The 13,809-nt window shown below is 47.3% G+C and overlaps 1 protein-coding gene across 3 annotated transcripts; it reads left to right on the forward strand.

Moving 5' to 3' along the window:
• The first annotated feature begins 877 nt into the window (after positions 1 to 877).
• LRRC74B (leucine rich repeat containing 74B) lies at positions 878 to 13,729 on the forward strand. Of its 3 annotated transcripts, XM_060269367.1 has the most exons (12): positions 878 to 1,045; positions 2,528 to 2,684; positions 3,791 to 3,933; positions 4,254 to 4,386; positions 5,245 to 5,451; positions 9,425 to 9,534; positions 10,996 to 11,111; positions 11,217 to 11,295; positions 11,856 to 11,951; positions 12,414 to 12,530; positions 12,869 to 12,964; positions 13,280 to 13,729. In XM_060269367.1, exons 1-11 carry the CDS (start codon positions 920 to 922, stop codon positions 12,932 to 12,934), a joined length of 1,350 nt encoding a protein of 449 aa, XP_060125350.1. In that variant the 5' UTR covers positions 878 to 919; the 3' UTR covers positions 12,935 to 12,964; positions 13,280 to 13,729. The 3 variants fall into 3 exon arrangements, with proteins under 3 accessions (XP_060125350.1, XP_060125351.1, XP_034954940.2); XM_060269368.1 differs by lacking the exon at positions 12,869 to 12,964 and having other exon boundaries at positions 12,414 to 12,461; positions 13,280 to 13,727; XM_035099049.2 differs by lacking the exon at positions 12,869 to 12,964 and having other exon boundaries at positions 13,280 to 13,726.
• The last annotated feature ends 80 nt before the right edge of the window (positions 13,730 to 13,809 follow it).

Genomic DNA, 13,809 nt, shown 5'->3' on the forward strand with positions numbered 1-13,809 from the left:
CTGGGATCAGAACTGTAGAGATGGAAGGGATCCAAGGGTGATCTAGCCCAAACCTCTGCAATGCAGGAATCTCAACTAAAACATCTGCTTAAAAACCTCCAATGAAGGAGAGGTTTTTAAGCAGGTAGTCTGTCGGGGGCCCGATTTAGGTTTGATGAGGCCCTAAGCTACTGAAGGTAATGGGGCCCTTTATATGTCCAGCTGTCCTTTGTCAACAACAATTTGTCACTGTTTTTTGTGTTGAATATATGCCATATGGTAATTTAGGGACCTAACAGGTATCTAAAGCCCTTTGCACATGTTGCCATGCAACCAGCCCATGTAGAATGTAGGCACCCTATATATAGAAATGAGCCAACCAGTGATATTTTAGGGAGCAGGCTAGCAGGCGGGGCCCATGACTTACATCATAGGAGCCTACACAACACAAAACACTGTTGCTGTATGTAGGTTTTATTTTATTTTATTTGTTTTTTATTTTTTATTTTGGAAATGTACATCCAGGGGTTTTTTTTCCTTTAATTTTTTTTTGGGGGGGGGCCAAGAGAGTGGGCCCCTAAACTATAGCTTGTTTAGCTTATATGTAAATCCGGCACTGAGTCCGTCCCACTGTCAAACAGATCTTACCAACCCCGAAACCCGCTTCCGAACGGATTACAATTTAAATTCGAAATAAGCCTCGTGGTTTCCGAGGGGGATTCGAACTCGATCCCCAGAGCAGCTCAGAACAAAGCTTCCAACCCCATATGACAGGGCGAAGCTTGGAAGCGACCTTTCGTCGCCCACAAATACTTGATAGGCTCGCTTCGTCACCTCCCCCGTCCAATCGGCTTCCGCGATGGCGGGCTGCTCCCGCCCCTCCCTTGCGCGACGCCGTTGCCACGGCAACCGGCGGGTAGACAAGGCCCGAGCCGCGCCGATGCCGAAGCTGCCGCTGCCGCTGTCGCCGGTGCCCGAGCAGGAGACCGACGTCGGGGATCGCCTTCCCAGTCGCGGTACTCCTGCTCCCGCTCGTCTGGGCAGCGCCGGCTCCGGCGGCTCAGCGGTGAGGAAAAAAGAACCGAGGAAGAAGGAGGAGCGGGGGGGGCATGCGGGCTGGTGGGCGGGGACTAGCGTGTGACGTTAACCTTGGGGGTTTCTGGGAATTGTAGTTCTAGAGCAGGGGTAGGCCACTTAAGGCCCGTGTTTGGGAAATGCCGGGGTTTGGGAAGCTAATGCAGCGCCTTTCTCTCAACGCGGCCGCTAAAAATAAGCAGCTAGGAAAAACCCACATGCAAAATGACAACACTTGTAGTATTCCTATAGCTCTGCTCTTTAGATGCGATTGGACTACAACTCCCATCATCCACAGCTGCCAGCATAGGCAAGATCAAGGATGAGCCAGTGCTGTGTAGTGGTTAGAGTGTTTGACTAGGACCCAGAAGGCCAAAGCTCATACTGTACTGTACCAATATTCGGCGTGTGAAGCTCATTGGGTGACCTTGGGCTAGTCACTCACTGCCAGCTTAGCCTACCTCACAGGGTTGTTGTGAAGATTAATTGAGCTCCTTGGAGAAAAAGGTGGGCTATGAATGCCGTGGGTTAGAGTGTTGGACTAGGTGAGATTTTAAAAGATTCAATCAATAAATCCAGCAACATCTGATTAGCAAAGCACTACAACTCCCATCATCCCTGGCCATTGGCCATGCTGGCTGGGGCTGATAGGCATTGAAGTCTAGCAGCATCTGGAAGCCAATCTTGCTTTAGAGCCCTCTTCCCCCAACTGATGCAACCTGTCCTACATTTATCCGATGAAAAAGGGGACATCCCTATTCCATAATGATAATTTTACTGTTTATACTCCACACATCCTACTGGGTTGCCCCACCCACTCTGGGCAGCTTCCAACATATATAAAAGCAGAATAAAACATTAAACATTTTTGCCTAAACTACTAAACGGTTGAGCCAAGAGATTTAATAAGAGGATACAATGTTATGTATTGTGATTATATGTAAAACTATAATAAAAAAATATAAATATGTAAAACTAATAAAAAAAATTAAAAAAAAAAGTTTTAAAAAAACTTCCCTGTACAGGATTGCCTTCAGGCGGCTCGGGGGTCCGATAACTCCGTACCCTCCAACATTTCTCGAATGAAAATAGGGACATCCTAAGGAAAAGCGGACATTCCCTGTTCAAATCAGAAACCGGGATGGCTTCTCTAAATCAGGGATGCCCCTGGAAAATAGCGACACTTGGAGGGTCTGGAAACCATCCAGATGTTTTGGGCAAGAACTCCCATAAGCCATAGCCACATGGCCATATGATGTTGGGGCTGATGGGAATTGTAGTCCAAAACACGTCCTCAGTAAGTCTGAACAGAAACAATGTCCTCCTGTGATTGTTCCAGTTCATCACTCAGCACTGGCTATTTGCTGTCATTGTTTTCAAATCAACTTTCTCCTTAGTTCCCAGGGTATGGGTAGGTGAATTTTGACATGACTACTTGCTTGGAGTAAAATCCTATCCATATGTCTTTCCTCAGACTTTTTCAAGGCCCACTGACGAGCCCCAGACTGTACATGAGGAAAGTGGTCCCTGTTACCCAGAGAATGCTGGGAATGATTCTGAAGAGGAGATGGAGGAGGAGGAAGAGGAGGAGGAAAGGGATGAAGACTGGGACACAGACCTTGAAATAGAAGGTATGGGTTAGAGCAGCGTTTCTCAACTGCTGTTCCCCGGCACACTACTGTGCCGCGAGACGCTGGCTGGTGTGCCGTGACGTGAGAAGGGCGATTTTGCAGCATCGTGGTCCCCTTTCGCTCTAGCTGCAGGAAGCCGGCCAGAGCCTCCCCTTTTTTTTTTGCAAATAAATTTTGGGAGGGAGACCGAGGGAAAGCCGCCCGCTTCTCTCTCACGCCGCTTTACGGCTGCTGAAACCCCCCCCCCAGAGAGAGCAGCACCGCCATACAGCGCCCAGGCTCCCTCCTCTCCCAAGGTAAAGGGATCCGCCGCCGAGAGTGGGAGGGGGGAGAGGGGGTGGGGGGAAGGAGGAGCGCAGGCGAGAGCTGGTGGGCAGAAAAGTTGGCCAAGTCGCGGCAAGGCGAGGCAGGCGCGCGGGGGCGCGAGCGCGCAGGTAGCGGCTCGCGAACTGCGAGGCGCCAACCCGGCAGCGGAGAGCTAGAGCGAGCGAGGAGGGAGCGCACACAGGCGCCGCCGCTGCTCTTCCAGCCCAGCTGCCATTCTCCCAACACTAAGCGCTCCCCTCTCCCCTCCTTCCTTTTATCCCACACCCCCATCTTTGCCTCGCTTTCTTCCGCCCTGCCTGTGGCCGCAATGAGCTTGACCCGCCGGAAAGCAATATTTGGCAAGTGTTTCTTACAGTCATAATTATAATATAGGGCGGCAAAGAGTTAATTTTTAAAACTTTTTTAATGGTGGTGTGCCTCGTGATTTTTTTCATGGAACAAGTGTGCCGTGGCCCAAAAAAGGTTGAGAAACACTGGGTTAGAGGAGAGGGATTGATGGCTGATCTGCGGCCCTCCAGATGTGCTTGGACTGCAGTTGCCATTGGCTAGGCTTCATTGGGTACGCTCTATTTCTAGAATTATGAGAGAGGGAGAAACAACTATTTCTCGCCTTGTGACATGCAATACATCTTTTGTGATTCTGAAGGTCATGATGCCCTTGGGTGGACTGTCTATCAACTGAGATGCTTTAATAGCTTGCCTTGCTTCTAAATAGCTTTCTTGCTTTGCAGAGTTATCCCTCCCTACATTGACTCTTTTTTTCTCCCTCCCAACATTAGATTCTAAGACATCTCATGATCCAACAGGAAAAGCCAAATATCTCAAAACCTGCCGGATGCAAGGCGTCGTTCCCATCTCGTATTTTTTACGCCACATGAAAGATTCTGAACTGACCCTGAAGCACTACGGCCTTGGACCCAAGGTATCAATTCCCAGCTGCCCCAGTAGGCTGGGCCGTTTTGGACTACAAGTCCCATCAGCCCAAGTGAGCGCTAGCTTTGATTGTCAAAGGCAGTAATGCTTTTGAATACCACAGGAGGGGAGAGTGCTCTTGTGCTCGGGTCCTGGGTGGCAACTGTGAGGACAGAAAGCTGGACTAGATGGGCCATTGGCCTGATCCAGCAGGCTCCTCCTATGTTCTTATGACCACAGCCATGTGTAAGAGCGTTGGAGGTCCCAATGGGACTTTGCCCTGATCCAGCGTAGATAATCCACGTATTTCTTCACTTTTCTGTATCTCAGGGAGCCATAGCTCTAGCTCCTTCCTTGGCGAACAACACATCCATTGTGAAGTTAAACCTGAGTGACAACTGGCTGAATGGAGATGGAGCAGCAGCGGTGGCCGAGATGTTGAAAGAAAATTGTTACATTTCAGGTGTGTCCCTTAATTTTGAGGTTTCAAGAAGGTCTTTGTAGCAAATACGTGGCAAAATAGAGGCCTTGTGACAGACAGGCCCGAGCTGCTTTTGCTGTGGAGGTTTTTTTTATGGTATAGCATGGTGTTTGCTGACCTAGCGTCCTCCAGATGTTTTGGACTACAATTCCCATTAGCCCCAGCCAGCACAGCCTCACACCCATCATATAGGCATGCTGGCTAGGGTGGATGGGATTTGCGGTCCCAAACATCTGGAGGGCACAGATTGGTGAAGACTGGGAAGAGTGGTTACCTATACTGTAATGTCAAGACTAGGACCTGGGAATCTAGGATTCGAATCCCCTGTTAGTCGAAGTTCTGTAGGTCTCCCTGAGCCAGTTTCTGTCTCTGTCTTCCATACCTCGCAGGGTTGTTAGGAAGATAAAACCAAACACTCTCTCATGAGCTGCTTGGAGACGAGGCAGGAAATAAATGTTACAAATAAATACAAATACAAGTGCCTAGTCCTCAGTGAGACCTAATAATGCAGTGGCAGAGCCCTAAGAAACCTATCCTCTCAGGGTTTATGTTCTGTATCCTGAGTGTGGTTATTCCTCCCCCCCCCAGTGTCCATGAGATAATATAATTGATATCTTTATGGCAAAGTGGGATTAGGGGAGGTGATTTTCTCCTTTGAGGAGCTGTCAACACATTCAGTTTTTCAGAGGTGACCACTTCTTGACCTCCTCCGATCTGAGATTGTTCAAGGGACCAAGTGAAGGCACAGGAAAGGTGGAAGGGGAATGGGTCTGAAATGAGAGACGGTTTTTATTTTGTGGGGGTCGGGGGCTAAAAGTCTGTCTTGTTCTTCCCTCTCAGATGTTGATTTGTCAGAGAACAGGCTTGGAGTGAAAGGGGCGAAGGCTTTGTCCTCCATGCTTGGGGAGAATAGGACACTACTAACCCTGAAGCTCTCTGGAAATGAATTAGATGAGCGTGCAGCCAAATACCTAGCAGATGCTTTTGTGATCAACAACAAAGTGGAGTCCCTCGATCTGAGTCATAACATGCTTGAAGAGCTGGCAGGTAAAGCAGCTTTCCTTGCAAAGAAAGGCAGAGAACGGCCTTTGCCAACTTTGTGCTCTCCAGATGTTTTGGACTACAACACCCATCAGCCCCTGTCAACAGTAATGGCGCTGCCTGCTGAGGCTGGTGGAAGTCGTAGTCTCTCAAAAGAACTGGAGGGCACGAGGTTGATGGAAACTTAGTTGTTCTGAACTTCCCCTTTAAGAAAGAAGATATGGAGTGGGGGAACTTTTTCAACCCAAGGGACACATTCCCTTATAGGCCACCTGCCAGTGGTGGGTGGCGCTTGGAGCAAAAGTGGGTGGGGCTATGGGTGTGACTCCATCTGTACCAAACAGTACATTAAAGAAGCTGTATCATACCACTTTTAAACAGCCATGGCTTCCCCCACAAAATCCTGGGAGATGTAGTTTGTTAAGGGTTCTGAGAGCAGTTAGGAACCTCTATTCCTTTTTAAAAAAAATTGATTTGATTTTTCAGATAAAAATTTTACAATCATATATCAAACATAAATCATAACAACAAGATTCCAAGGAATCTCCTGGACTTCCATCTTCCCCTTTGTTGGTCCTATTATTAATCATTTCCTCCTGCATCTTTTATGATGATCCAAATCTTTTACATCTCCATTATATCCAAAATTCACCATTAAACTACAAGTGATAGTCAATCCCACTAACGATTTTAACTGTTTAACATAAGTTATAATTTTTTCCCATTCTTTATTACAATTTTGGTCTTCCTGATTTCTGATTCTTCTGGTCATTTTAGCCATTTTGGCATAGTCCATCAGCTTCATCTGCCATTCATTTCTGGTAGATGAAGCTTCCATCTCTGGGCAGGAAACCTCTATTCCTTTTCCAGAGCTACAATCCCCAGAGTTCCCTGGGAAGAGGGTTTGACTGTTAAACCACTCTGGGAATTGTAGATCTGGGAGGGGAATAGGAGATCTTCTACCAACCTGGCATCCTCCTGATGCTTTGTACCCCCTCCAAAAAAAGCTCCTGTCAGGCCCAGTCAGTACAGCCATAGGATGCTGTGACTGATGGGAGTTGTAGCCCAAAGCATTTTGAGGGCACCAGACTGGCAAAGTTTGTTTCAGTGACAATTAATATTTGATCAAGAAGCTGTGCTCTATTTACAGCTGAGAACTCACCTGCATATTTTTTCCAGTAAAGGGAGGTCCAGAAGGAAATATCACTTGATCTGCTTTTTTTTTTTTAGTTATTTGCAAATGTGTGCTAACAGCTGTCAATATTATTTTCCAGGGTGCAACAGCCATGATTGTTCCCTCCTCTCCCTCATCCTCTGTACCAGCTCCTGTTCTGCTATTTAAATTTCTGCACCACTCTTGATTTTTCTTGTGCTATAGTAGTCGCTGCCTCCTACTCATTCCCCTTTTGCTATTCTTACAGCTGCCTTTCCCTTGTCCTCGGCTCCTTCCCTGCTGATACTTGGCATTCTCTCCTTCGCCTCCCTCACTGAAGAAAACGGCTTTCTGTGGCTGATCAGGTCTTTCTCCCTTCCCATTTACCTTGTGATGAGGTCACAGGGAGTTGATGGAAAACAGGAGGGGACAGAGAGAGAGATTGAGAGAGAGAGAGCACAGGAAATAGAACAGTCTAAGCTGAGTGGAGAAAGAGAGAGAGAGAGAGACAGCGAGAGAGAGAGACAGAGACAGAGAGAGAGACAGAGAGAAAAAGGAAGAAAGGTAAGACTCAAAAGAGGTTTTAAAATTTATGTATTATTAATATTGTTTATTTATTTAGAGCATTTGTACCCCACTCCAAGCCAAAAAGACTTCCTGGATAAGACACCTACCCACAGGCTTACAATTTAAAAAGCCACATGCAATACATAAGGGAAAAAGGAAAACATACAGACAATAATAAAAATGATTTTCTGTACAAACAACATCGATGCAGTATCAAAAACTTTTAGGGCCTTGAGTTTATCGAGTATATGGAAAATAACTGTGTACAGCTGAAAACGCTGGCAGCATTAAGATAAATTCAACAGTGTGAATAATCTTTGATGAGTGTAATAATGGAAAACAGATTGGTATAGTTTTTGTAAAATATGCAAAGATATAAGATATGCAAAATGAACCACGGAAAGAGAAGAAGTTGTTGATATTTTAAGTATGTAAAAATATTTCTTTGAAATTGTAAAACAGGAAAGTTAATAAAAATTATATAGATAACAAAAAACTTTTAGGGCCTCGAGCTTGCACCAATTTCCTCCAAATACCTCCAAAGGCCCAAGAAAATTGGTATGTTTTTACTTAGAATCATAGAATTGTAGAGTTGGAAGAGACCACGAGGGCCATCCAGTCCAACCCTCTGCCGAGCAGGAAACACCATCAACGCATTCTTGACATATGCCTGTCAAGCCTCCGCTTAAAGACCTCCAAAGAAGGAGACTCCAGCACACTCCTTGGCAGCAAATTCCACTGCCGAACAGCTCTTACTGTCAGGAAGTTCTTCCTAATATTTAGGTGGAATCTTCTTTCTTGTAGTTTGAATCCATTGCTCCGTGTCCGCTTCTCTGGAGCAGCAACCTTTCTCCCTCCTCTATATGACATCTTTTTATATATTTGAACATGGCTATCATATCACCCATCAACCTTCTCTTCTCCAGGCTAAACATACCCAGCTCCCTAAGCCGTTCCTCATAAGGCATCGTTTCCAGGCCTTTGACCATTTTGGTTGCCCTCCTCTGGACACGTTCCAGCTTGTCAGCATCCTTCTTGAACTGTGGTGCCCAGAACTGGACACAGCACTCCAGGTGAGGTCTGACCAGAGCAGAATACAGTGGTACTATTGCTTCCCTTGATCTAGATGCTATACTCCTATTGATGCAGCCCAGAATTGCATTGGCTTTTTTAGCTGCTGCATCACACTGCTGACTCATGTCAGGTTTGTGGTCTACCAAGACTCCTAGATCCTTTTCACATGTATTGCTCTCAAGCCAGGTGTCTCCCATCCTGTATTTGTGCCTTTCATTTTTTTTGCCCAAGTGTAGTACTTTACATTTCTCCTTGTTAAAATTCATCTTGTTTGCTTTGGCCCAGTTGTCTAATCTGTTAAGGTCATTTTGAAGTGTGATCCTGTCCTCTGGGGTATTAGCCACCCCTCCCAATTTGGTGTCATCTGCAAACTTGCTCAGGATGCCCTCAAGCCCACTTCACAGCAGAATCCCCAAACAGTAGTTTCCATCCACCTGACTGTCCAGAGGGAGAAAGTTCCACAGGTCTGGTGCCATGAAAGAGAAAGTCCTACCTCAAAATGTGGACTAAAATCACCAATGGAGAATAAGGGCACCCCCTGTCACCTGACCACAGCTGGAAGAGTCAGGGTGGAAGAGCATTCCTACCTTCCCCATCCAAATTAACACACACCAATCCACCAGGAAAGTCTCATCTGCAAGCCTTATCCTTTGGTTTTGTTTTTTTTTATTTGGTGGAGCACCTGCAATCCCCTGGAATGCAGGAATCACAGCTAAAGCATCCATGACAGGTGGCCATACAATCTCTTGTTAGCGTTCCTTTTGGTTGGAGAGTCATGGAAGCTGCTTTCTTTTCTCCAAGGTGCAGAAATCTGAAGTCCATGAATTCCTGCATTGTAGGGGGTTGGACTTGATGTCTCTTTGGGTTCCTTCCAACTCTGCAATTCTACGATTCTTTGAACTCCCCTGAGTTTTTTGTTTCATACATACCTGCTTCCTGCAGAATGCTTTCTCTTCGCTTGTGGTTTCTACTCGTCTCATCCTTCCCCCTTTTCTGCTCCATGGAGAGAGAGATCAATAGCGTGGGGGATATTGGGTCATGCTGATCTCCAATTGTGAGATTTCCAGCTCCCTAAGTCAGGGGGCACATTGGCAAAGATTGGAGGGGGTCCTTCTGGATGTTGCGGTTGCTCTTAGCAAAGGCTTGTGCTTCTAGGCCCATTTCTTGTGTTCTGCATTTAACCAGGCGTGGTTCTTGGAGCAGCGATTGCAGAAAACGTCGGCCTGAAGGAGCTTGATCTCAGCTGGAATCACTTCCGGGGCAAAGGAGCAGTTGCTATTGCCAAAGGCTTAGGGGTAGGAGAACTGCCTAATTACAGTTAGGCTACAGTTGTAATGTCATGTCTTAAGCATCTGTTCTGCATTTAGGTCTCAGGTTAAATCCCCAGCATCTCCAGGCAAGAAGGCTACTTCCTGAAATCCTGGAGAGCTGTTGATAATTCTGACCTAGCTGGACCAGTGGTCTGAAGTTTGTAGTCCGAGTAGAAGCCCCTGCTTTGCTTGCAGAAGTTCTCTGCTTCGTTCCACAGCAGCATCCCCAAGTACAGTGGTACCTCAGGTTACAGACGCTTCAGGTTACAGACTCCGCTAACCCAGAAATAGTACCTCGGGTTAAGAACTTTGCTTCAGGATGAGAACAGAAATCAAGCAGTGGCGGCGTGGCGGCAGTGGGAGGCCCCATTAGCTAAAGTAGTACCTCAGGTTAAGAACAGTTTCAGGTTAAGAACGGACCTCCAGAACGAATTAAGTTCTTAACCCAAGGTACCACTGTAGAGCCAGAATGTCCTCCTGCCTGAAACCTTGGAGAGCTACTGTCAGTCAGTGTTGCCAATACTGAGCCTGATTCAGTACAGGTCAGCTTTCCATGCTTCTTGCCACTGAAAATATATTCTCGCCAGTGCATGAAAACGCCTTGTGCCATGTTCAAAGGGATGCTTTGGTTCTCGCTGTTCCAAATCCTTCCAGATTACAGCATTCCTATTTCCTTATTAAAAGCTTAGGAAAGTCTGTTTATGCGTCTCTGTTGTGAACACAGCAAGGCAACCCCAGCTGGCCCCTGGCGTAAAGAAATCAGGAGTGGGGAGGACCTTAGCACATTGCCACATTCTGTTTCAAAAAGGTTGGAGGAGGCGGAGGAGGAGACTTAAGCAAAACTATTCTTCCTTTCTGGATCAAAATAGACCGATCTGAGTGATTGGGGTGGCAACTTGCTCAGCGAGTGCCAGGATGCCCTGAGACCCACCTCCCTCCAATGTAATAATTTTTATTTTATCTTATTTGCCAGATTTTTTACCCACCCTTCACCTTAAGGTCTTAGGATGGGCTACATCGTTACAAAAGCACAAGTTTAAACAATTTGCAGTCAAGCAGAGTGGGCCCTAAAAATGTGCATCTCGGATGTCATATGACTAAAGCTGTACAGTGAAAATGCCAGATGCACTTCCATGGGGAGGGAAATCCACTGCATAGGAGCATTCCCTCTCATGGGCTGCCAAGCTTAGTACACAAGAGGGTCTGGAAGGAAGAAGGTGGTCTTTTAGATATTTCAGATCTGTTTAATCCTAGAGTGTCTGAGCAGGTAGGACATCAGAACATCAGAAGAGGCCTGCTGGATCAGGCCAATGGCCCATCCAGTCCTGTTCTCACGGTGACCACCCAGATACCTGTGGGAAACCCTCAAAAATGTTGAACCCAGAGCCCCAGAGGGTTTCCCCACCCAGAGCTTTGCTAAGGCTGCCTCCCTCCTTCCCTCCTCAGGGCAACATCTTCCTTCGGGTGCTGGACCTTTCGTACAACGGCTTTGGCAACGGCGGAGCGGCTGCCCTGGGTGAGGCCCTGAAAGTCAACAACGTGCTGGAGGAGCTGAACATTGGGTAAGCGTGCTCAGCATCCAGGTTCCGCTTGGCATCCTGGGTAGATCAGAGAGAGATAAGAGAAAGGGAAACGAGACGGTTGAGATGGTTTCCTCTTCTTCTCAGGAACAATCGTATTTCTCTGGAAGGAGCCCTCTGCCTAGCTTTGGGCCTGAAAGAAAACAAAACCCTGAAGATCTTCAGCGTAAGTTGCTTTTCAGAGAGTGTCTGATCCTCTAGTGCAGGAATGGGGAAACTGTGGGCAGTGGTAGACCTTGGGGGTCTCTATTTCAGTGACGCCAACATTCTGTGATCCCCGCTTCTTGCAATCCATTCTAAATAATATTTGTGGTGCCCCGAGGCTCTGTGCCCAGTGCGACTGAACCGATCGCCCTCCCCAAATCCGCCTCTGCTGTGGGCCTCCAGGTGTGGTTAGATATCCAACTCCCATCAGCCCCAGCAGGCAATGTCAGGGATGATGGAAGTTAGAGCCAGCAGCTTTTGGAGAGCCACATGTTATCTGATCTAAGAAGTAGCGTTCCATACCACATGCAAAAGATGGAGGAATTCCTCTAGAGAGAAGAGAGATTGCTTCTTCTACAATCGGGGAAAGTCTGCGACCCTCGCCAGGTGTCATTGGACTCCGTCTCCCATCAGCCCCAGCAGGCAGCATTGCCAATGGCATCTGGGAGTCCAGTTACCCAGCCCTGTTCTTAGTGCTTTGCCCTAAACAAACCCGGCATGTTTCTGTTCTGTGACCTGCAGGTGGCCAGGAACCCCATTCAGAGCGATGGCTGCATTGGGATCCTCAAAGCCCTCCAAGCAAATCCTAGAGCTGCCTTGGAAGTCTTGGATTTTTCAGTAGGTATCAGTCAGTCAGTGGTTGGAAGAGAGGTGTGGTGTGCTTGTGATGTAGTGGCCCAATCTTCACCAGCCTGGTGCTCTCCAGTGTTGTGTTGTGTTGTGTTGTGTTTTGTGTTGTGTTGTGCTGTTTTTACTAGATCTTTCAGCAGCTCCACGGTCGCACAACCACACTGAGGCCGCTGGGAGTTGTAGTCCAAACCATCTGGTACAGGCACCATCTTGGCAACGTGGGATTGGAGAAATATTTATGTACGCAGTGAATCTTCTCCAACAAGTCCATGCAGGGACTGGTGTGCCCTGAGGACAGCACTTTGAATAGAGGTTCACATTTCATAGAAACCTAGGCTATAACTGCACAACCTGGATTGGCTGGAGCCCCTGCCACACACCTCTTTGAGAACCGTCTCCACCATGCTCTTGATGTGGGAATGGAGAGGGTATCTTTTCTGTCCTTTTCAGGAGATTGTCGTCAAGCAGGACTTTGCAGGGCTTTGCGATGGCGTCCAGGTAATTTTCCCGAGCCTTCAGATCAAGCACAACTGGAGCAGCCGCTCGTTCAAAACAGACCCGTCTAAGGTACAGAAAGCCAAACCCCTCTGCTGGGCTGCAGGGTCTTTTTTGATGGCTCCCGGTGGGTTCTCATCATCCCGTTGCTGCCTCTGATCAAATGGGTTTTTCTAGCATTAAAAAAAAGCAAAACACAGAACCTCCTGAACTGCAGGAGACAGAAGAGGAGAAAGGGGGGAAAGGGTGTCCCAAGAACAACAATGCCCCTAGCACACCTTCAGCTCTCGGGGGGGGGGGGGGACGACGACCCAACTATCCTCAGCCATTGAGCAAAATCCCCGGGGGGCGGGGGGGATAGGGGAAATAATGCAACATTTCCCCCCAAAAGCATTTCATTTGTTCTCCAGACCCTCCCTCCCTCCACTAACTGGACAACATATGGCAGTGTAATAGATATTGGAAGTGGCATTTGAAGCAGTGGTCGCTCTCAAGGACCCCATATGGTTAGCCTAACTTTCTCCACCCCCATTGACTCCTGGGGCATGTCTCCCAGTTCTTTAGTCCAGAGACATAGGGGTCATCTCCTTCAACTCCCTACAGTGCTGGTCAGCACTGGTCCGCCTTGTCTGCACTGGGTTTCTACAGCTGGCCCCGGGACTCTCACACGGCACATTGGTGGATTTTAGGCCCGGGATTTCTCTCCAAGTGCCATTAAGCCAAATCTGGTGCTTCGCAACTTCTTGGCTGGGGAAAATTGTGGGAACAAGAGCGATGCCAGAGAGGATTGCCACTGACTTATGGGATCCTTCTTTTTGTAGGTTTTCTGAGAAGACACCCCAGCTATGGACAGCTCTGGGAAGGATTGCTCATCTTTCCTTCCTTGGCTACCTGCAAAGTGAGGAAGGAGCCCATTAGGGGACCCTCTGCGCTTCCATTTGCTGACAAATAATGGTGTGTGTGTGAGAGGGGGGGGGCTGTGCTGTTTCTCCCCGTCTTTTAGCATCTGTTAAAAACACTTTCGTTTAGACAGGGCTACTCAGATGTTTAGAAGTTCGATGTGATTTTTAATCTGCTTTTGATCTATTGCTATTTTAACTTTTTGAAAGTTGTAAATCATTGCTGTTAATATTTCTTATCCATAACATTATCATTTTGTCCTCTTTGTAAATTGCTTTGAGGGTTTTTGGTTTGTTTCCTTTTTTAGAATCGAGAGGTGTATACATTTTTATGCATAAAAATAAACTCGCAGCCAAGGAACAGGAAAAAAAACCCTTTATATTAATTGGCTTCTTTGCCACAAGCTGTTGCACAGAGCATAGTCACAGCATGACAGGCGAAGACAGTAGCA

This window comes from Zootoca vivipara, chromosome 17, assembly GCF_963506605.1.
Source record: "Zootoca vivipara chromosome 17, rZooViv1.1, whole genome shotgun sequence".
NCBI lineage: Eukaryota > Metazoa > Chordata > Lepidosauria > Squamata > Lacertidae > Zootoca > Zootoca vivipara.

Bases quoted from the DNA above. Each gene is read 5' to 3' on its own strand.
- LRRC74B (XM_060269367.1), top strand. From the start codon at position 920: ATGCCGAAGCTGCCGCTGCCGCTGTCGCCGGTGCCCGAGCAGGAGACC. The intron at 5,452-9,424 runs GTAAAGCAGCTT...GCATTTAACCAG, and splicing joins CATGCTTGAAGAGCTGGCAG to GCGTGGTTCTTGGAGCAGCG. The intron at 11,952-12,413 runs GTAGGTATCAGT...TGTCCTTTTCAG, and splicing joins TGGAAGTCTTGGATTTTTCA to GAGATTGTCGTCAAGCAGGA.